General features: G+C 44.1%; 2 protein-coding genes across 4 annotated transcripts in view; one reads left to right on the top strand and one right to left on the bottom strand.

The window, feature by feature from the left end:
* The window catches only part of LOC137318446 (zinc finger protein 229-like), a 134,244-nt gene extending 111,222 nt beyond the window's left edge, over positions 1-23,022 (top strand). Inside the window, exons 1-3 of one of the 3 annotated variants that reach the window (XM_067981334.1) lie at positions 14,580-14,783; positions 15,452-15,538; positions 21,502-23,022. In XM_067981334.1, the coding sequence (XP_067837435.1) occupies positions 21,764-22,858 (1,095 nt within the window). In that variant the 5' untranslated portion in view covers positions 14,580-14,783; positions 15,452-15,538; positions 21,502-21,763 and the 3' untranslated portion in view covers positions 22,859-23,022. Of the gene's footprint in view, positions 1-14,579; positions 14,851-15,451; positions 15,539-21,501 lie in introns of those variants that run through there. The other 2 variants (XM_067981333.1, XM_067981335.1) reach the window with 2 other exon arrangements.
* LOC137318350 (histone H1-like) lies at positions 11,743-12,342 on the bottom strand. Its single transcript, XM_067981235.1, has one exon. The coding sequence runs from the start codon at positions 12,340-12,342 to the stop codon at positions 11,743-11,745; it is 600 nt and encodes a 199-aa protein (XP_067837336.1).
* Positions 23,023-23,658: the final 636 nt, after the last annotated feature.

Raw genomic sequence — 23,658 nt, 5'->3', positions numbered from 1 at the left:
CCATTATTGCAGACTGAGCTACACATTAAATACCAGTCCAGTAATTTCACCATGAACAGATTGAAAGGTACATTATCATTCACAATTGAGTTCAGAGATTAAGATGTAATCCCACTCCAAAACTCACACACATTGTTTGATTAAAGAAAATCAAAAAGTAATCCATATTTACAAATTAAATAATCAACGGAGAACTATATATAATTTAAAGTATTAAAGATACAGATTCAAATAAGATACTGTAAACTGAAATAAGAATACAGAATGAATTCAGACTTGCACATTGTCTCAGAGACTGAATTACAGAATGAATCGCACAATGAGATAAAGTAGCAGAGAATGATAGATACAGAATGAATCCCACACTCACATATAGCACCAGAGACTGGCAGATACAGAATGAATCCCACATTCAGATATTGCAGCAGAGACTGGCAGATACAGAATGAATCCATCACTTATATATAGTACCCCTGAGACTGACAGATGCAGAATATACACCAAGCTCACAGTCAGTACCAGAGACTGACAGATATAGAATGAATCCTACACTCACATACAGTACCAGGAACAGAATGAATCTCACTCACGCACAGTACCAGGGGCTGACAGATAAAGAATGAATCTCAAACTCACAAACAGTACCAGAGACTGACAGATGGAGAATGAATCGCACAATCACATTACTGCAGACTGAGTTACGCATTACATACCAGTCCAAAAATCTCACAGTGTCAGATTGAAAGATAAAGTGTCAATTCCATTGGTGCAGACTGAGCTACATATTCGATATATTGGTAATACTCATGTTATACTGAAATAAACAGGATCAATACCGTTGGTACAGACTGAGCTACACATTACATCCCAGTCCACAAATCACATTAATGATTAGACTGGACGGTATAGTTTAAATTCCATTTGCACCACCTGAGCTAAAATTATATAACAGACCAACAACCTCATACAATATTAGACTGAAAGATACAGAATCAATTCCTTTAGTGCAGAATGATCTATATGTTACTCACCAGTCCAAAAATCTCTCACAGTGTTAGACTCAGATACTGAATTAATCCCATTATTGCAGACTGATCTACACATTACATACCAGTCCAGTAATTTCAACGTGAACAGATTGAAAGGTACATTATCATTCACAATAGAGTTCAGAGATTAAGATGTAATACCACTCCAAAACTCACATACATTGTTTGATTAAAGAAAATCGAAAAGTGCATCCATATTAACATATTAAATACTCGACAAAGAACTGTATATACTTTGGAGTGTTAAAGATACAGTTTCAAGTACGATACTCTGAACTGAAATAAGAATATGGAATGAATTCAGACTTGCACATTGTCTCAGAGACTGAATTACATAATGAATCCAACACTGAGATAAAGCAGCAGAGAATGGCAGATACAGAATGAATCCCACTCACACAGACAGTACCAGAGACTGACAGGTACATAGTTAATTCCACACTCACATACAGCACCACAGACTGACAGTGATGGAATTAATCTCACACTGAAATAAAGCACCAGAGACTGTCAGATACAGAATAAACCCCACTCTCATATACAGTATCAGAGACTGACCTCTACTGGACGTAAGCGACAACTGCAATGAGGGAACAAATTTACATTATCTGTCATGGTTACAGAAACAGGACAATGTGCAATGTGAGGAAAGTTTCTGTCTGTAACTTTTACTCTCCTATTTTTGGACATTTTGACGGTGAAACATGAAGACAATTGATTCATAATAAAGTTTTTGTTTCATTCATTCGACAGTTGTGAATTTGCCCCATTATATTTCACTGTACATTGTGCAGTATTTCTCTCTGATTTCTCAGGACACGATTCACATTGCTCCTCTACCCCATTTAGACTCTTATTTTCCAAACAGTATGTGGCCTCCTTATTCCCCGTAGCGAAATGTAGCATCTCACACCTTTCTATATTGAAATTCAATGGCCATTTACACGGCCGTTCTGCAAGTTTATTTTGTCCCAATCTTCCTCAGTATTGACAATACCCCCGAACTCAATTACAAGAATTTAACACAACATTACAAGTAGTGTTTGGTCAAACAAAATGTACTTGCAGCTCGTCTCCATTCCCAGTTTTTCTAAATCCCACCCGTGCAATATAATGTGAAGAATGAGTTTATCTTCTGTCCCTCTCTCATCTGTAAACTTCAATGACCCGGGGTTTGGGGACATCTACTGGCCGGAAGCAGAACTGCAACAGTTCGGAACAAATTGCTGAAACCGGACAATGTGCAGTGTGAGCGTGTTTGTGATTGGTGGCAGGTATTAAATCTGATTTTTTAAAACCCAACCATTAAACTTTAGTGTTTGTTATTGAACAGTAAACAGAGCCGGACAGTAAGGATGTGGGGAGTTATACAAAAAGCATTTATTGCAGGCCTCAGGTGAGAAGTTTGAAGGACGCATTTTAAGCAGCGGCAGTTTTGTTTTGGTTGAACGGTTAGTCCCAAGGGAGAGGGAAATATCAATCTGATATGTGCAAAGGTCCCGTCCCCATCGGGTAGTCCCATTCATGGATCAGTGCAGGGGTTGGGTTTTGTCTGGATGTCACTAAATTGTTGTAAAACGGCCCAACACACCTGGTATGCAGAAGCTGAGTGCTGCAGTACTGCAGTGGAGTCAGACACTGACACTGTTTGTATCGGTGGTTTTCATTTGTGGATATTAAAATGATTATTAACCGAGAGATTCAATTGATCACTTCTGTATTTTCTACCTCACCTGTTCTTGAATTACAAGAGATACTTTTTATTCCTTCAGTTAAATCCTCGAAGGACTCAGAATCCGTGTGATGTTTGCTGCACCCGAGGCACAAGGAACAGTGCAGCCAGCTCCTTCTCACACACAGTATGTGCATTATCACTCAGAGCACAGAGACACAGACATGTCATCAGTCCCACAGTCTCAGACAGCAGAAATAGTCAGTCCCACACTGATCCCAATCCAACAGTCAAACAGAGCACGAGAGACAGACGGAATTTCCATTTCACAACGACTCAGCACCGCTGACTGGCAGATAAATAATTCCCAGTGCAAAATCACACCCAGTATCAGGTTGAAAGGCACTGTGTCAATCTCACGTTATTTCAGCCTTAGCTACAAATTAAATACCAGATAGAACTGACACATTGTACCGATTGATAGGTACAGAATGAATCACAATAGTGTACTCCAAGATTCAAATTAAATACCAGCCCACAACTCACACACATTATGAGTTTAAAGATGCAGTATTCATGACAATATTGTACACTGAGATACAAATTAGATACCATTTCAGATGTTACCCATATTTGACTCACATATATGTCCAAAATTCTCATAGTGTCAGAATGAAATGTACAGTTTCAATTCCTTTACTGCAGACTGAGGTACACATTAGATGCCAGTCTAAAATTATCATACAGTATCAGATTGAAAGGCACAGTATCAATCCCATTAGAGCAGACTGAGCAACACATCACATACCAGTCCAAAAATCTCAGTGTCAGGTTGAAAGATACAGTATCAATCCCATTAGTGCAGATTGAGCTACACATTATATACCAGTCCAAAATTCGCATGCAGTATTAGACTGGAAGATAAAATATCAATTCCTTTACTGCAGACAGAGGTTCACATTAGATACCTGTCCAAAAATCACGTACAGTATCAAACTGAAAGATATAGTATCGATTTGATTAGTACAGACTGACCGACACGTTACATACCAGTACACAAATCTCACACAGTATCTGACTGGAAGATACAGTATCAATTCCATTAGTGCAGACTGAGCTACACCTTCCAAACCAGTCCAAATATATTACACAGTGTCAGACTGAAAGGTAAATTATGAATTCCTTTAGTGCAGACTGAGCTACACATTATATTCAGTCCAAAATTCACATACATGATCATACTGAAACATACAGTGTGAGTCCTATTAGTGTAGACTCAGCTACACATTAGAAACCAGTCCAAAAATCTCTCGCAGTGTCTGACTGAAAGTTAGAGTGTCAATTCCATTAGTACAGTCTGAACCACACATTACATACCAGTCCAAAAATCTCACACAGTATCTGACTGGAAGATACAATATCAATTCCATTAGCCCAGACTGAGCTACACAATAAATATCAGTCCAATAATTTCACAGTAAAAGATTGAAATGTACATTATCTTCACATAAATTAAGATGTAATCCTAAAACAAAACTCACACACGTTGTTTGATTAAAATAAAATCCAAAAGTGTATCCATATTTACAAATTAATGGTAGATTAAGGATTTGCATACATTAATGAATTAAAGATACAATTTCAAGCAACATACTGTAACCTGAAATAACATTACAGAAGAAATCCAGACTTGCACTTTGCCCAGAGACTGAGTTTCAGAATGAATCTCACACTGTGATAAAATACCAGAGACTGACAGTCACACAATGAATGCACCACTCATACACATTCCCAGAGATTGACTGATACAGAATGAATCCCACACTCACAGAATGTATTGGAGACTGATGGATATAGATTGAATATCACACTCATATACAGGCAGAGAATTAATCCCACACTCACGTATAGTCTGACATCTACTGGCCATAAGTGAGAACTGTAACAGAGTGGAACAAATTCACATCATCTGTCGTTGTTGCAGATTCAGGACAATGTGCAATGTGAGGAAATAGTTTCTCTCTGTTACTTCTATTCTCGTATTTTTTCATATTTTGTTAGTGAAAAATTAGACAATTGATTCATAATAAAGTTTTTGTTTTGCTCATTCGAAAGTTGCCCCATTATGTTTCACTCTTCATTGCGCAATATTTCTGTCTGATTTCTCAGGACACGATTTATATTAATTCAAATAAACCGAACTGAAACACAAATAAAAACAGAGCGCAAATCTGGAAGTTTCAATGACGACCGTCAGAAGTGAAAGGGATAAAACATAGAAAAAATTAAAACTGAAAATGCTGGAAAGACTCAGCAGGTCCGGCAGCATCTGTGGAGAAGGGAAGCTCGGGTTAACGGTTCAGGACTATGACCCTTCTATAGATCAGAAAGGTTAATCCGACATAATTTAAATAAAGAACGGGAATTAGCAGAGGAAAAGACTGCAGAAAATCAATTAATTTCACTGAATCTGGGCAATTGTGTCCCGCATCCACTGTACAGATCAGCATAAATAATAATACAAAGGATCAGAGTTAAATTCAACGTTATGGGGGAAATACATTAATTTAAAACATTTTTTAATATAAATTAGACCCGTTTGTGTTTTGGAAACACTATCCCTCTGAACATCATCAAATTCGGTTCCAGTCTTGGTGTTTCTGAATTCAGCGTGCTGGGATTCAAACCTGTTGTAATTAACTGCTTGGAAGGCAGCTATCCTCACCATTATAGCGCCTTATTTTACAAGGAGGGAGAAATGGAATGTTTCTGTGGAGTTTGGGACTGAATTGCTCCCTTTGGGTTTCTGGCACTATAAACATAGACAATAAATATTTCCCAAACATCAGCCCCTGAACAGACACAACAAGCTGATGGAATTTCTCATTCACAGATATTAAATAAGAGGATGGCAAAAGCGAACAGGAAGAGGTTGGGAAGAAGTCACAAAAACAATTAGGGAAGGAAACAGGAACCACGAAATCAAATTATCAAGGAATATCAAAAGAAATAGTAAATTATTCTACAGACACAAAAATAACAAAATGAAAATCAGAATATCTTGAGGGTCACCCGGGGATTCACAAGATAAACTGACAGGTAACGTCAGCGAAATGGCAGAAATATTGAGGTTTGGGGACATCTACTGGCCGGAAGCAGAACTGCAACAGTTGGAACAAATTGCTGAAACCGGACAAGGTGCAGTGTGAGCGTGTTTGTGATTGGTGGCAGGTATTAAATCTGATTCGATATCTGAAGAAACCAATCAGAGTGTGAAAGGAAAAGGTGACGTTGCATCACTCCCAATGACCCAATCACAATCATTGCCTTCCCCCATCCCTCATTACCATAGGGCTGTGGGGCTGCCTATTTAATCCGAGCTCGGATCTGATTTGGGTCATTTCTGGGTCTGAGATTGAGTTTGAAAATGCCTGAGGACAAGAAAGCAGCTCCCAAGAAGGGCGCCAAGAAAACCTTGAGTAAAGCACCAGCCAAGGGCGGCAAGAAGCGGAGAAAGTCGAGGAAGGAGAGTTACTCCATCTACGTCTACAAAGTGATGAAGCAGGTTCACCCCGACACCGGCATCTCCTCCAAGGCCATGAGCATCATGAACTCCTTTGTGAACGATATTTTCGAGCGCATCGCGGGTGAGGGACAAAGGCGGTGACCAAGTACACCAGCTCCAAGTAAAACTCCACAATGTACTGAAAAAAAACAACGGCTCTTTTAAGAGCCACCCACAACCTCTCTGAGGGAGCTGCATTTCCTATATACTTCGGATTATTTTGATACTGTAATATTATTCCAATCTTATAATTAAGTGATACTGTAACTGCCCCGTTGAAATCCCTGACCCATAAACTGATCCGCTCCTTCCCCTTTGCTTCGCTCTTAAAGCGTTACAATTCTGTCTCACTCCCTTCGTATTTCATTTAACTGTAAGAATCCATTCTCCGAATGTTTACTAGCTGATGTGAAAATCCTCACATTAACAGCAAACCCACCCCTTGCAGAAACACAGCGGAATAGGGTGAGAATGAGAGCTCCGTCCGGGTCCCAATTTTCACAGAAGCACTCCCGGCTCTGTGAGAAGGAACCAATCTATAACGTGTCACTTTTATAAAGACTAAATTGAAATGTGTTCCTTCACGGAATGCTGTGAATGGGGATTTAGTCCCGAACGGTATAGTTTGAAAGCGATGCGAGAATGAGCCATAATTTAAAACAGATTTTAAACAGCGCCAGCGATTGGTGACGGGTAGCGCTGAATAAGACAAGATACAAAGAACGGGTTTAAAATCTTGTGCTCAGGGCGACATTGATCGAAATCCGGTCCTTTACTACACTGAAATTGGCGGGCTTTTTGAAATTCATCAAATTCCTGGTCTGACCGTTGAGGCCGGTAAATCCCGCCCTCTTCTGATTCCCAGCTATCTGATTGGTTAATGAAATAGGCAAATGAGGTGTATTAAAGAACAACCAATCAGATGATCTTTCAGTCTACAAGAAGGGTAAATACGGAAATCATTCTTCATTCTTTGTGAAAGTGTTTGTGAGATTGTGGAAATGTCTGGAAGAGGAAAAACCGGCGGTAAAGCTCGGGCCAAGGCCAAGTCTCGATCATCCCGGGCCGGACTGCAGTTCCCTGTGGGACGTGTTCACAGGCACCTGCGAAAGGGGAACTACGCTGAACGTGTGGGTGCCGGAGCCCCGGTCTATCTGGCTGCTGTGCTCGAGTATCTGACGGCTGAAATCCTCGAGCTGGCCGGCAACGCGGCCCGGGACAACAAGAAGACCCGCATCATCCCCAGACACCTGCAGCTGGCCATCCGCAACGACGAGGAGCTCAACAAGCTGCTGGGACGGGTGACCATCGCTCAGGGCGGGGTGCTGCCTAATATCCAGGCCGTGCTGCTGCCGAAGAAAACCAGCACTGTGAGCTCCAAGAGCAAGTAAAGCAGCCAAGATTTAATCTGATAACCCAAAGGCTCTTTTCAGAGCCACCCACTGTATCGATGAAAGGGCTGGTTACTCTATGAACGGGGTTAGAAATTAATTTAAAAATAAAGAATCTGTTTCAGATCTGGTGATTTTACGTTCTTTGATTCCGATTCTAGATCTAACTGCCTCCCATTAGTTACAAACTAACGATATTTTCTTAAATACAAATGATGTGTTGCAGTACTCGCTTCGGAGAGTCGATGTCGCCACCGTCCAATAGTTTGAAATTTGCAGATTGTATCGGAAATGAGACACAAAATAATCAGTTCATTAAACTGGGCGGGTGGGATTCAGAAATACCAGGTGAGTTTGTTCATCGGCAACAGACGCACTCTATTGTGTTCCGGCCATTATTGTAAGTGTGATTTACAGTCTCATCCTCCCACAACACTTACTCGGTCTGACTACCATTACCCAGACTTGTCCGCCAGAAGGTGACGGATGTGTTGATTATTGTGTCAGCGATTGCTGAATCAGTGAATGAAATTTATCCGTTATTGGCTGTGAGAGGGATTTATTCTGTCCCTGTCAGTCTGTCCCTGTGTCAGTGACGAGTACCGCAGTGAATGTGATACTAAGTTTTACACTGATTCTACAGCTGGAGAGGGATAATAGACAAACTTCATTTGATCCGAGTCTGGTTCTTTGGAGATTAAAATATTTGCAACAGAGCCAAGCTGATACTATATCGGAAATGAGAACTTGCATTTCTTATACTTTGCACGAGTGCCCGAGCCTCTCCCTGTGTATATGTCCCAGTTAAATTGACACTGGGGGTGTGGATACCTGATGTGAAAGAGTAGGATCGAAATCAGATCTTTCTGTACCTGTTTGCCAGCACTTTCCCTGTCCAAATGTGGCACTGGATGTGATGATGGGACTCAGTCTGCGCTGTATGAGTGGAATTCACCTCCCTCCAATCCTGGGTGTGATGTGTGGAAATTAAACTGTGTCCGTTTCAAATTCCTGATGTTGGTCATTCTGGAATTGTCACCCTTGTCTGTTTGTGTAAATTTAACACTGCTACTTTACCTACCCGAAACTTCACAGATCAGCTCTACTCCGAACTCTCTCTCGTGTTATAACGGGCTATAATATGGACAGTTAACAAATACGAGTCGTGCCCCGCCTGACATCCGCTCCCTCCCTTCATAAATTTCCCGTTTTAGTATATTTTTATCTGCACTGTCGCACCATTTCAACCCAGGAGATCACAGCTCTTTCCATCGCCGATTTGGTGGCTCTGAAAAGAGCCTTTGTTGCACTTGGTCCTGAAGCCGGGTCGGGTTTAGGCGCGCTCCCCGCGGATGCGGCGGGCCAGCTGGATGTCTTTGGGCATGATGGTGACTCGCTTGGCGTGGATGGCGCACAGGTTGGTGTCCTCAAACAGCCCCACCAGGTAAGCCTCGCTGGCCTCCTGCAGGGCCATGACGGCCGAGCTCTGGAAGCGCAGGTCTGTCTTGAAGTCCTGAGCGATCTCTCGCACCAGGCGCTGGAAGGGCAGTTTGCGGATCAGCAGCTCGGTGGATTTCTGGTAGCGCCGGATCTCCCTCAGAGCCACAGTGCCGGGTCTGTAGCGATGAGGCTTCTTCACTCCGCCCGTGGCTGGAGCGCTCTTCCTGGCCGCTTTGGTAGCCAACTGTTTGCGAGGAGCTTTCCCGCCGGTCGATTTGCGCGCCGTCTGCTTGGTCCTGGCCATTTTCTGAACAGATCTCAACACAACCTGAGACACAGAGACTGTTAATACGGAGTCACCTCTGGGTCCGCCTTTTATGGAGTCTATGGGCTCCGCCCATGGCCTGTGATTGGCTGACGTCCCACACCCTGTCAGGGAGGGACTGTGATTCGCAGGTTTGATCCGAGCTGCAACAGTCAGACCGAAACGGCGGGAGATATTGGGCCCCAATTGGCTGAGCTGAAATTAATCATCAATTTCAAAAAGCCCGCCAATTTCAGAGCATCAAATAACAGTTTCAAGAAAATCTCATTTCCCTCCAGCAATTTAAGAATCTCTCTCTTTATAATCTCCATTATTTCCTTCTCCTCAGCTCAAACCTCAGGCTGTTTCACATTCCGGTTCATTCTCTGACCTGTCTGTAAACGGGCGGGAATAAAGCCCCGGTCATTGCTTTCCGGAACGGGACAAAGTCCAGCTTCAATTTCAAAAATCCCGCCAGTTCCGGCCCGGTGAACCGCTCCTCAAACAGAAACTTCACATCGAACTGATAATTGAATGAGGGCAGGAAATAAAGAGCGAGCAGAGAGGACACAGCGGGAGAGGGAGTGAGGCGGGATTTTACTCTGAGCGGAGAATGTAATGTCTGGGGAAAGACTCTGTATCCCCGCCTATTCATTTATACCGTGAAATGGGAATTCCGCTCCTTCTCTCGGGATGGCCGAGAACCCCGGCCGTTGTTTCTGATCTCCCTGTACCGAGTGTTGGGGAATCTCCCCATACTAATTAAATATCAGAAACTGATTCCCCATCCCGAGATCTTTCCTCTCCCCGTTCCCAGGTCAGTGCTCTCTCTGTGAGGCGGTGGGTGGCTCTTAGAAGAGCCTTTGTTTTGTGTCCGGTTTGAAAGGGTCGAGTTGTTCAGCCGCCGAATCCATAGAGAGTGCGGCCCTGCCGTTTCAGAGCGTACACCACATCCATGGCAGTGACCGTCTTGCGCTTGGCGTGTTCAGTGTAGGTGACCGCGTCCCTGATCACATTCTCCAAGAAAACCTTCAGCACCCCGCGGGTTTCCTCGTAGATGAGACCCGAGATCCGCTTGACACCGCCACGGCGAGCCAGGCGGCGGATGGCTGGTTTGGTGATCCCCTGGATGTTATCACGAAGCACTTTACGGTGCCGCTTGGCTCCGCCTTTGCCCAGTCCTTTGCCTCCTTTACCTCTGCCAGACATGATTATTCTTCACTCAAATCGCTGCTGAATGAACAGCAAACTTATGCTGCTTCCGTTTTTATGCAGCCTGCCCCGACCTGACTGAAACAGACACAGGGTGAGAGAGGGAGTGGAGGAGACAGAGTGAGATATTAAACAGGGAGGGGAGGAGACAGAGTGAGATATTAAACAGGGAGGGGAGGAGACAGAGTGAGATATTAAACAGAGAGGGGAGGAGACAGAGTGAGATATTAAACAGGGAGGGGAGGAGACAGAATGAGATATTAAACAGGGAGTGGAGGAGACAGAGTGAGATATTGAACAGGGAGGGGAGGAGACAGAGTGAGATATTAAACAGAGAGGGGAGGAGACAGAGTGAGATATTAAACAGGGAGGGGAGGAGAGAGTCAGAGTGACGGACAGAGCGGAGAGCGGCGGCTGATCTTCCAGCTCCACCTCCAGCTTTCTCCACCTGCCAATTTCAAACCGTTTATCGATAATAGAACCGAAACACAGCGCTCCGCACAAACCCTTACAGACTCGGGCTTCATATTCATGGATTCCCAGAAAAACAGAGCTTTTAAATAAGCCCCGTTACAATTAACAGTCAGTAATATTCCTGCCTAAATACAGTCCCTTCTATAACAAGTCAACCCGCCTCCTTCCATTTCAGTCCCAGACCCGATTCGATCTCCCCACGCATCCCCTCCCAGACGGGTTCAGCAGTTTACAAACACTTTATTCCAGCTGATTTGGAGAATCTCATGTGTTGGGGTTTGAATTGTGATAGCTGCGGATCTCCGCCAGTTTTACCCTGTCACAGACTCTCGCCCGGAGTCTGTGAGAATAAATGAACTGGGACTGGAGCCGAACACACGCCAGTTCCAGTGAGGCCCGGCCCGGACATCCCATTCTCTCTATTTTATTTCAGACAGTGGGGGTGGGGCGGGGATAGCGAATATCAGCGAGTCACCAGCACCCTGGGTTTATTTGAAATGATTTATATCTGAAATCTGAGCCCGGCCCCGGGACAGGAATCATCTGATTCCGGGATCAGCTCTTTTCTGAGAGACGTGGGTGGCTCTGAGAAGAGCCGTTGGGTTCAGATGGTCACAAGTTGCACTTGATTTTTTTTACTTCTTTTTGCCCGCTGCTTTCTTCGGCTTTGCTGACTTCGGCTTGGGCTTGGCCCTCGGTTTTTCCACCTTCTTCGCCTTCGCCTTCACTGGCTTGGGGGTCTTGGACTTCTTAGCCGCCGCTTTCTTCTTAATTGGTGATTTCGCCGCCTTTTTCGTGGTCGATTTCTTCGCCGCTGATTTCTTGACGGCTGTTTTTTTGGCCGCTGGTTTCTTTCCAGGAGATTTTTTGGTTACTTGTTTCTTCACCTTCTTCACCACTTTTGCCTGGGTTTCCTTCTTAGCGACTCTGAAGGAGCCCGAGGCGCCCGTGCCCTTGATCTGCACCAGGGAGCCTTTTTCCACATTTCTCTTGATACTTAATTTGATCTGGGACCGGAGCTTCTCCACATCCAGGCCTTTGGTAGCCAGAACCTTCTTTATCGCGGCCAGGGATATCCCCTTGCGATCCTTGCAATCCCCCACAATCTTGAGGATCTGTTCTCCCAACGGGGGACCGGTGGGCTTGGGTCTGGGAACCGCCTTCTTCTTCTTGGGAGCCTTGGGTGGAGCGGCGGCGGCAGGAGGTGCCGTTTCGGCGGCTGCAGTGTCTGTCATGTCCGGGACTCTGCAGAAAATCTTTCTGACAGTCAGAGCTGGGTCAGAAATGAAACGAGAGGCGGCGGCACAGAGCAACTTAAAGGCACAGAGCGGACGGGGCGGAGACATCCTGCTGTCAGCTCCCGGCCCCTCCAGCCTCTCTGTGTTTCTCTCTCCTCTTAAACTCCCCGATTCCAATTCAAATCGGGCACTCCAGAGTCCCAGACTAGCCCCTCCCCATCTGTAACACCGGTATGTTTGCTGTCGATAAACTTTCACCGGAATTAAAAGCACCAGTTTCGATTGAAACCCGTTTCATTGCTGCACTGATCGCGCTCTCTCACCCGATCGCTGACATGATCTCCGTTTTTCGGCTGAAATCTTGAATTGATCTGAAACTTTACCTTAAATTTCCACTTCGGAGCTCGGCAGGGGAGGAGGGCGATCCTTTGACAGGGATTTTTTTAAAATTTTAGTCAAAAGGGACTCGGAAATCTGGCGATGAGACCGGCCACACAAACACAGTGACATTAATCTAACCCTTTAACACACTCTCTCTGACACAATGTTCACATCTTCACATTCACAGGACAAACTGTTCGCCAGATTGACAATTCCCGGGACAGGCTTTCCTCCCCGCTCGGCCTGTGCTGCAGATTCTCGGGGGTTAGTTGTAGTTTCCCAGCTCAGTAACTGTTAAACACTCTGAGGCCGGCGCTCCTCACAGTGTCTGGTCCCCAGTTTCAGGGACAGGAGTCAATCACAGCTGTGGATCTGATTATCCATATCTGGTTTTACATTATTACATTGTCTGCACACAGAAATATGTTTGGTTGAGGCGATAATACAAATAATCCGCCCTGGGCTCCTCCAGTCTCTCTGTCTTTCTCTCCCTCCTCCAAAACTGACTGACAGACAATAGTAACTGGTGTCCTATCCGTCCCATTCTAAACACCCAGAGACGGCCAGTTACTAAATAAATTCAACATTCATAGGCAGTCCAGTGTCAGACAGTTACAGGCTGTTTCTCTCCACCTTTCCTTACTGGACTGGAGACTGATAAATGCACCGTCCGACCGGCTCATACATAATAGAAGGGACAGTGACCGTCTCACCAACAGCACCGGAGGTCTGTTCACAGACACAGAATCAGTCTTTACCTTCCAACAGGGTGTTCATATTACGCTCAATAACACTATCCCGCTTTCATGTACAGCGCTAGAGATAGAGAAATACAGACGGACAGATAAAGAGACAGACAGAGACAGGCACACAGACAAAGTATCATTCTCACACTTCCTCTCAGTGTGTCCGTTTCACACTCAGCAAACAGTATCCCACCTTCGTGTACAGCGCTGGAGAGATACAGACAGGCAGAGTATCAGCCATACGCTTCCCATCAGTGTCTCTGTATCACGCTCAGCAGCAGTAGTCCACCTTCATATGTTGTACAAAAGAGAGAGAGAAACTGACCTGCAATGTCCCGTTTTCACCCAGTAACAAATTGGAAAATTCTCCATTCCAATTGCCATTCCAAGCTGGAGTGACAGAAGATGCAGTCTCATCTCTCACTGATATTATTTCAGAGACAGACACATTATTAATCCCACTCTCAGGGACAGTGTCACGCATTTAACCCTCTCTTGCATGTTGTACCCTCTGAAATTTTGCAGCTCAGGGCCCTTCTGTATTTCTCTCAGTGACCGAGAGTTTCACTCCGATTGAAATAAACTGGGACTGTAGCCGTCAGATATTAATCCTACACGGTCCCAGCAAATACACCGACTCCCACTTTCCTCCCATGTTTCTCCAGGATTGGTTCGAGGAATCCGGCCTCCCGTTACGGAGTCACAAGTTTCTTTATCAGTAAAGGGACCAAGAATGAACAGAACCAATTGGCTCATTTCACAGCCGCTCACTTTATCTCTGAAAGACTCTTTACCATCAAAAGATACCGAGAGAAACAGCAGGGATGGAAACATCTAGTTTAATAGTTGGAGATTGTAAAGTCAGTCTGGATTCCAGCGTTAGGCACTGGTGGAATCCCATCTGTTTTCCATTCTGGTGCCGGTTCCTGCACTGCCTGTGGACCCCATTCCCTCTGACCTTTCCCCCAGACCCACTTCCTTTGCTCAGACTCTGAAAAATTCCAACTGGGGAAAGTTTCCATCGATTTTTGTTTTGGGAATTAAACCAGATATCTGCGCATGCGCGACGCAGCCCCGCCCCCAGCGCTGGTTGTTGGTGAGCAGAAGAGCGCATGCGCGCTGCCCTCCCCCAGCTCGGCCTGTGGGCGCCATTCCCGCAGTGAGCGGAAGAAGATGGTTTAAAACAGCCGGGAATGGAGAGATCACGGCCCCCGGGGGAAGGGAGCAAAGAGCAGCCTCGTTACAGCAGCTCATCGCTTCGGGACCGTGTCCGCAGATGGGCTCAGAGATCGGCATTGAGTCCGGGGGAAGGTCAGGGGGAGTCCGGGGGCTGTTTGTAAGAGGCGGAGTGGATCAGGAACTGGTCCCGGAACATGGAGTGAGCGGGGGAAGGGAGAGGTCATTCTCGGGCTGTGTGTGCACAGGGTGTGTCCAGGGGAAGGGAGACAGAATGGGAAGAACCTGCTATTTAAAATCATTGCTGCTTTCTCTCCCCAAATCAGTAGTGAATGTTCCTGGTTTAGTTCCAGTCTCACCCTGTTACTGGACAGTGAACAGTCAGGATGTGGGGAGTTATACAAGCAGTATCTATTGCAGGCATCAGGTGAGAAGTGTGAAGGACACATTTTAAACAGCGGTTGTTTGGTTGGGGGTGAACGGCTCGTTCCATGGGAGAGGAGTTGAGAAACCTGACCTGTACAAAGGTCCCTGCCCCATCGGGTAGTCCAATTCACGGATCAGTGCAGGGGTTGTGTTGTGTCTGGATGTCACTAAATTGTTATAAAATCGTCCAACACACCGGGTGTGCAGAAGCTGAGTGCTGCAGTACTGCAGTGGAGTCAGACATTGACACTGTTTGTATCACTGGTTTTCATTTGTGGATATTCAAAATGATCATTAACAGAGATATTAAACTGATCACTTTTGTATTTTCTACCTCACCTGTTCCTGAGTAATAAGAGATAATTTTCTTTCCACAGGCAAATCCTTGAAGGATCCAGAATAAATGTGATGTTTCCTCCACCCGAGGCAAAAGAAACAGTGCAGCCAGCTCCTTCTCACACACAGTAAGTACATTATCACACACACAGAGCACGGAGTCACAGACAGGTCATCAGTTCCACAGTCTCAGATAGCAGAAGTAGTCAGTCCCACACTGATCCCAAGACCCAGAGACACATTTTCAATCCAACCATCAAACAGAGCAGGTGAAGTAGATACTGTTCCATTTCTCCCAAACTCAGTTCCGCTGACAGGGAAATACAAAAATCCCAGTCAAAATCACACTCTCAGATTGAAAGGCACTGTGTCAATCTCACAATTGGGCAACATTAAATACCAGATAGAAATCACACATGGTACCCGATTGAAAGGGACAGAATGAACCCCAATAATGTACCCTGAGATTCGAATTGAATACCACCCCACAACTCACAAATGTGAGTTTAATACATGCAGTATCCATTCGATTAATGTATCATGAGGTACAAACTGCAGACATGTCCAAAACTCATGTAGAGTATCAGACTGAGAAATGTTGTGACAGTCGAACCTGAAAAACAAATGAGAAACCAGTTTATAATACACGTAGTATGAGATGTAAATACACAGTATCAATTCTATTAGTGCACACTGAGATACACATTACATACCAGTCCAAAAATCTCATACAATATTAGACTGAAAGGCACAGTATCGATTACAATAGTACAGACTGAGCTGCACATTATATACCAATTCCAAAATCACTATATCAGTTTGAAATATATGTTATCATTCACAATAGTACACAAAGATATTGATTTAATAGTAGTCCAAAAAGCACACAAATTATCTGATTAAAAACCTCCAGCACCAAATCCTAAAGTATATCCATATTTACCAATTAAATGAAAAAAACTATTTAAACATGAAGATATTAAAGCTGCAGTATTGAACACCATAATGTAATCTGAGACAATAATTATAGACAGATGCAGAATAAATCTCACACTCTTATGGTACCAATGTTGACAGAGAATGTATCCCAAACTCTCATAATGTACCAGAGACTGGCAGATAAAGTATGAATCCCACACTCACACAGCATCAGAGACTGTATATATCAAATGAATCGCAAACTCAAACACACTACTGACAAGATACACAATGAATCCCACACAGTATCACGGACTGAGAGATACAAAATGAATCTCTCAGTCACCTACATTAGTGCAGGCTGAGTTACAAATTAGGGACCAGTCCACAAATCTCAGTGTCAGATTGAAAGATACAGTACCAATTCCATTAGTGCAGACTGAGCTACATATTAATTACCAATACAAAAGGCCAATGCAGATTCAGACTGAAATATACAGTATTCCATTTATGCAGACTGAGCAACACATTGTATATAAGTTCAACATGTCACCATGTCAGTTTGGAAGATACACTGTATCACAATTGTGTTCACATTGATGCAGATTTAATCGTAGCCAAAAAGTGCAGTGATTCTCTGATTATAACCTACAGCATCACATTTTAACGTATATAATTACTTACCACTTAAACACTGGGAAAAATTATTTATACATTTATGTATTAAAGATACAGGTTTGAATGCCATGCTGTGAAATGAGATACAAATTAGATACAGATAAAGAATGAATCTCATACTCAGATCCAGTGCCAGAGACTGACATAAAGAATGAATCCCTCACTCATGCAATGTACCACTGACTGACAGATACAAAATGAATCCCACACTAACATACAGTAGCACAGACTGACAGATACAGTATATATATCACTCATATACAGTATCAGAGATTGATGGAAATGGAATGAATGTCTCACTCACATGCAGCACCAGAGACTGACAGATATGGAATTAATCCCAAATTCACACATGGTGCCAGAGACTGACAGGAACAGAATGAATCTCATTCAGATACAGTACAAGGGGCTGACATATATAGAATGAATCCCACACTCACACACAGTACCACAGGCTGACAGAATCAGAATGAATCACAAAGTACCACAGTCAAACAAATACAGAATGAATCTCTAAGTCAAATCACTGCAGACTGAGTTACACACAACATGCCAGTCCAAAAATCTTCGTGTCAGATTGAAAGATAATGTATCAATTCCATTAGTGCAGACTGAGCCAAACATTATATAGCAGTCCAACACTGTCAGACCATATCAGACTCAAAGATACAACATCAATTCCATTAGCATGTACTGAGCTACATGTTACACACCAGTCCAAAAATCTCATACAGTAACAGACTGATAGATACATTATCAATTCTATTAGTGCAGGCTGAGCTATATATTACATTCCAGTCCAAAAATCTCAGTGTCAGACTGAGATACAGAATTAATTCCATTATTATAGACTGAGCTACACATTATATACCAGTTAAATAATTTCACCATGGAGAGATTGAAAGGTACATTATCATTCACAACAGATTTCAGAGATGAAGATGTAATACACTCACAAACATTGTTTGATTAAAGAAAATCCAAAAGTGTATCAATATTTACAAATTAAACACTTGATAAAAAACGGCATATACTTTAAAGTATTAAAGATATAGTTTCAAATACAATAATATAAACTGAAATAAGAACACAGAATGAATCCAGACTTGCACATTGTCTCAGAGACTGAATTATAGAATAAAACCCAGACTGAGATAAATTGGCTGAGACTGACAGATACAGAATGTATCCTAAACTCATATAGAGTATCAGAGACTGACAGATACAGAATAAAGCCCACATTCACATGCAGCACCAGAGACAGACAGAAACAGAATGAATCCCACACTCACACACAGTACCAGAGACAGACAGAAACAGAATGAATCCCACACTCACACACAGTACCAAAGGCAGACAGATACAGAATAAACCCCATACTCATGTGCAGTACCAGATACAGACAGGTACAGAATAAACCCCACACTTATATACAGTATCAGAGACTGAAAAATACAGAATAAACCGCACACTCATATACAGCACCAGAGACAGACAGAAGCAGAATAAACCTGCCACTCGCATACAGTACCCGTTACAGACAGATACAGAATAAACCCCACACACGTACAGTACCACAGACTGACAGGCACAGAATGAATCCCACACTCACACACAGTACCAGACACTGAAAGATACAGAATAATCCTCACATTCATATACAGTACCAGAAACAGACGAATAAAGAATAAACCCCACACTCATTTGCAGTACCAGAGACAGACAGATACAGAATGAATCCCAAATTCACACACAGTACCAGAGACTGACAGATACAGAATGAATCCCAAATTCACACAAGGTACCAGAGACTGACATACACTGAATAAACCCCACACTCATTTCCAGTACCAGAGACTGACAGATACAGTATATACCCCCCACTCATTTGCAGCTCAAGAGACTGACAGATACAGAATAAACCCCACACTCATATACAGTACGAGAGACTGATAGGCACAGAATGAATCCCACACACACACAGCACCAGAGACTGACAGATACAGAATAAACCCCACACTCATATGCAGCACCAGAGACTGACAGATACAGAATAAACCCCACACTCATATACAGTACCAGAGACTGACAGATACGGAATGTGTGAATTTGGGATTCACAGTATCGGAGACAGACAGATACAGAATAAACCCCAAACACATATACAGTATCAGAGACACACAATTACAGAATAAACCCCACACTGACACACAGTTCCAGAGACTGACAGATACAGAATAAACCTCACACTCATGTACAGTATCAGAGACTGACTTATACAGAATGAATCTTATACTCACACACAATACCAGAGACTGACAGATACAGAATAAAGCCCAACCTCATATACTGTACCAGAGACAGATAAATACAAAATAAACACCAAACACATCTACAGTATCGGAGATAGACAGATAGAGAATAAACACCACACTCACACACAGTACCAGAGACAGACACAGAATAAAAGCTACACTCACACACAGTACCAGAGACAGACAGATACAGAATAAAACCTACACTCACACACAGTACCAGAGACAGACAGGCACAGAATAAACCCCACACTCACACACAGTACCAGAGAGTGAAAAATACAGAATAAACACCAAACTCTTGTACAGGATCAGAGACTGACAGATACAGAATAAACCCCACAATCATGTAAAGTGCCAGGAAAAATTGTTTGGTTAGTGAGTGTCTGTAAATGAAGGAAACATGTTGTCTGGTAAGGGAGTGTCTATACATGAAGGAAAAACGGTGAAGGGTCAGGGAATATCTATAAATGAAAGAGAAATGGTGACAGGTCAGGGATTGTCGAAAATGAAGGTGAAATGGTTTCTGGTAAGGGAATATTATAAATGGGAGAAGACATGGTGACAGGTCAGGGAGTGTCTAAAAATGAAGGCGAAATGGTGACGGGTGACGGAGTGTCCATAAAGGAGGGAGAAATGGTGACAGATGAGGCAGAGTCTGTAAATGATGGAGAAATGGTGACTTGTCAGAGGGTGTCTGTAAATGAAGCGGGAATGGTGACTGGTCCGGGAGTGTCTGTAAATGAAGGAGGAATGGTGATTGGTCCGGGAGTGTCTGTAAATGAAGGAGGAACGGTGATTGGTCCGGGAGTGTCTGTAAATGCAGGAGAATTGTTGACAGGTCAGGTAGTGTCGATATCTGAAGGAGAAACAGTGATGGGTCAGGGAGCGTCTATTAATGAAGGGAAATGCTGACGGGTCAGGGAGAGTTTGTAAATGAAGGAGAAATGCTGAAGGGTCAGGAAGCGTCTATAAACGTAGGAGAAATTGTGTTTGATCAGGGAATGCCTGAAAATGAAGGCGAAATGGTGACTGGTCAGGGGGTTTCTGTAAATGAAGGAGGAATGGTGATTGGTCAGGGGGTGTCTGTAAATGAAGGAGGAATGGTGATTGGTCAGGGGGTGTCTGCAAATGAAGGAGAAATGTTGACTGGTCAGGGGGTGTCTGTAAATGAAGGAGGAACGGTGACTGGTGCGGGAGTGTCTGTAAATGAAGGCGAAATGGTGACTGGTCAGGGGGTGTCTGTAAATGAAGGAGAAATGGTGACTGGTCAGGGGGTGTCTGCAAATGAAGGAGAAATGGTGACTGGTCAGGGGGTGTCTGTAAATGAAGGAGGAACGGTGACTGGTGCGGGAGTGTCTGTAAATGAAGGCGAAATGGTGACTGGTCAGGGAGTGTCTGTAAATGCAGGAGAATTGTTGACAGGTCAGGGAGTGTCGACATCTGAAGGACAAAAAGTGATGGGTCAGGGAGTGTCTATTAATGAAGGGACATGCTGACGGGTCAGGGAGAGTTTGCAAATGAAGGAGAAATGCTGAAGGGTCAGGGAGCGTCTATAAATGTAGGAGAAATTGTGTTTGATCAGGGAGCGTCTGAAAATGAAGGAGAAATTGTGATAGGTCAAGGAAAATCTTTAAGTGAAGGAGAAATGGTGACTGGTCAGGGAGAGTCTTTTGCCAAAATTGGGAGATATCACAGATGGACGGCATACAGGCAGCTATAGGGAGGGACATTGTGTGGAAATGAGGGGCAGAGCATATACACACAGCCAGAGTCAACATATTCAGGAGAGGAGAGGGGAATCAGTGAGTGTGGAACTGAATCCAACCAGAGTCAGCAACTTCAGGGGAGGAGAGGGAGGGGAACCAGTGAGTGTAGAACTGAACCCAGTCAGAGTCAGCACCTTCAGGGGAGGAGAGGGAGGGGAACCACTGAGTGCAGAACTGAACCCAGTCACAGTCGGGATCTTCAGGAGAGAGAGAAAACTTAAATAGAAGGAAAAATGTTGGAGGTGGTGCGATGGGTTTGGGTTCCAGCAGAGGGAGGAGGGTGAGTGTGTGGGACGGGGATTTACAGTCTGGGGGAATGAGCGGGAAGAATGTTCCACAGGAACTGGAATTGCCTGTTCTGAATTTCTATCCTGTATTCACAGTGAGGACTTTTGTTATCTCCTTTTACAGGGTATTACAAGGGGCGGATTTGCAGACGAGAAACTCAAACCAAACATCACGTCAAGATCTGACTCCATTCACCAGCACCTGAAGATTATCGGCCTTAAAATATAGGAGAAATGTTGATCTGTTCTATCTGTGGAAAAGATTTCAAACATCACTGTGACTGCAATAGCAGCGAGACACACACACCCGATTGAGAGTGTTCCAGTGCACTGACTGTGGGAAGAGCTTTCACCAGTTACACAGCCTGAAGAAGGACACCCGCACCATGGAGAAACCGTGGAAATGTGGGGACTGTGGGAGGGGATTCAGTTACTCATCCCGGCTGGAAACACATCGACGCAGACACACTGGAGAGAGGCCGTTCACCTGCTCCGTGTGTGGGAGCGGATTCACTCAGTCATCCCACCTCACTGAACATCAACTTGTTCACACTGATAAGAGACTTTTTAAATGTTCTGTCTGTGAGAAGAGCTTTAAAAGAAAAAGTGATCTGCTGACACACCAACGCACTCACACTGGGGAGACGCCGTTCACCTGCACTAAGTGCGGGAAGGGATTCACTCAGTCATCCAACCTGCTGACACACCAGCGAATTCACACTGGGGAGAGGCCGTTCACCTGCTCCGTGTGTGGGAGCGGATTCACTCAATCTTCCCACCTCATTGAACATCAGCTTGTTCACACTGATAAGAGACTTTTTAAATGCTCTGTCTGTGAGAAAAGCTTTAAAAGAAAAAGTGATCTGCTGACACACCAACGCACTCACACTGGGGAGAGGCCGTTCACCTGCTCCGTGTGTGGGAAGGGATTCACTCGGTCATCCAGCCTACTGACACACCAGCGAGTCCACACTGGGGAGAGGCTGTTCACCTGCTCCGTGTGTGGGAAGAGTTTCACTCGATCATCCCACCTGCTGAGACATCAGCAAGTTCACACTGGTGAGAGGCCATTCACCTGCTTCATATGTGGGAAGGGATTCGCTCAGTCATCCACCCTGCTTACACACCAGCGAGTTCACACAGGGCAGAGGCCGTTCACCTGCTTCATATGTGGGAAGAGATTCACTCAATCATCCACCCTGCTGACACACCAGCGAGTTCACACTGGGGAGAGGCCATTCACCTGCTCCGTGTGTGGGAAGGAATTCACTTGTTCATCCGGCCTCATTGAACACCAACTTGTTCACACTGATAAGAGACCCTTTAAATGTTCTAACTGTGAGAAGAGCTTTAAAAGAACTTGGGATCTGCTGAGACATGAACGTATTCACACTGGGGAGAGGCCCATCACCTGCTCAGTGTGTGGGATGGGATTCACTCAGTCTTCCCACCTGCTGAGTCACCAGCGAGTTCACATGTGACTGCAGGGGTTGGATTCTGCTGTTATTCCTGCTGTTAATCACATCCAGGACTGAACCATGTTCATTCTGACAGTTGGGATTTGTTTCTGATGTTAAACTCCAGCCCAGTTAAAGGGATTATTAATATTCTGTACAAGTGTCAAATTAATCAGCTTTCTTTCAAACACAGTGTGTCCAGTCCTTGATATCTTGATGATAAGAGAAGCAGTTTGAGGACTCATGATGAAGTGAGTGGAATCCATATTAGAACTGAGTTCCTCCACCATTTTAAAAGATGGATCGACAAATGTCCAACTCTGACAGGACAGAAAATTCTATTATATCACACGGTCCACTTCAATCAGGCTGAGCAGATTTCCACTACCCTTGTGTGGGAAAGAGTTTCCTGATTTCAATCCAAGACACCCGAGCTCTAAATTTAAGTTTATGTCCTCTTGTTCTGGATTCACCGACGAGAGAAAATAGTTTCTATTTCTACCCTATCGAATCCCTTTATAATTTTAAATATCTGGATCAGATCACCCCTCAACCTTCTAAACTCAAGGGAATGCAAACCAAGTTGATGCAACTGGTCCTTATAATTGAACCCTTCAAGCCCCAGTGTCATTCTGGTGAATTTGCACTGTACCCCCTCCAAGGTCAATATATCCAATATGTCCCAGCACTGACTGTGTGTATAACAGGACTGAGTGTCCCAGCACTGACTGTGTGTTTAACAGGACTGAGTGTCCCAGCACTGACTGTGTGTATAACAGGACTGAGTGTCCCAGCATTGACTGTGTGTATAACAGGACTGAGTG

Source organism: Heptranchias perlo, unplaced genomic scaffold (assembly GCF_035084215.1).
Source record: "Heptranchias perlo isolate sHepPer1 unplaced genomic scaffold, sHepPer1.hap1 HAP1_SCAFFOLD_70, whole genome shotgun sequence".
Lineage (NCBI taxonomy): Eukaryota > Metazoa > Chordata > Chondrichthyes > Hexanchiformes > Hexanchidae > Heptranchias > Heptranchias perlo.
This window is presented reverse-complemented; position numbering and strand designations above follow the sequence as displayed.

Excerpts from the sequence above, each read along its gene's own strand:
- LOC137318350 (XM_067981235.1), bottom strand. The coding sequence starts at position 12,342 with ATGACAGACACTGCAGCCGCCGAAACGGCACCTCCTGCCGCCGCCGCT.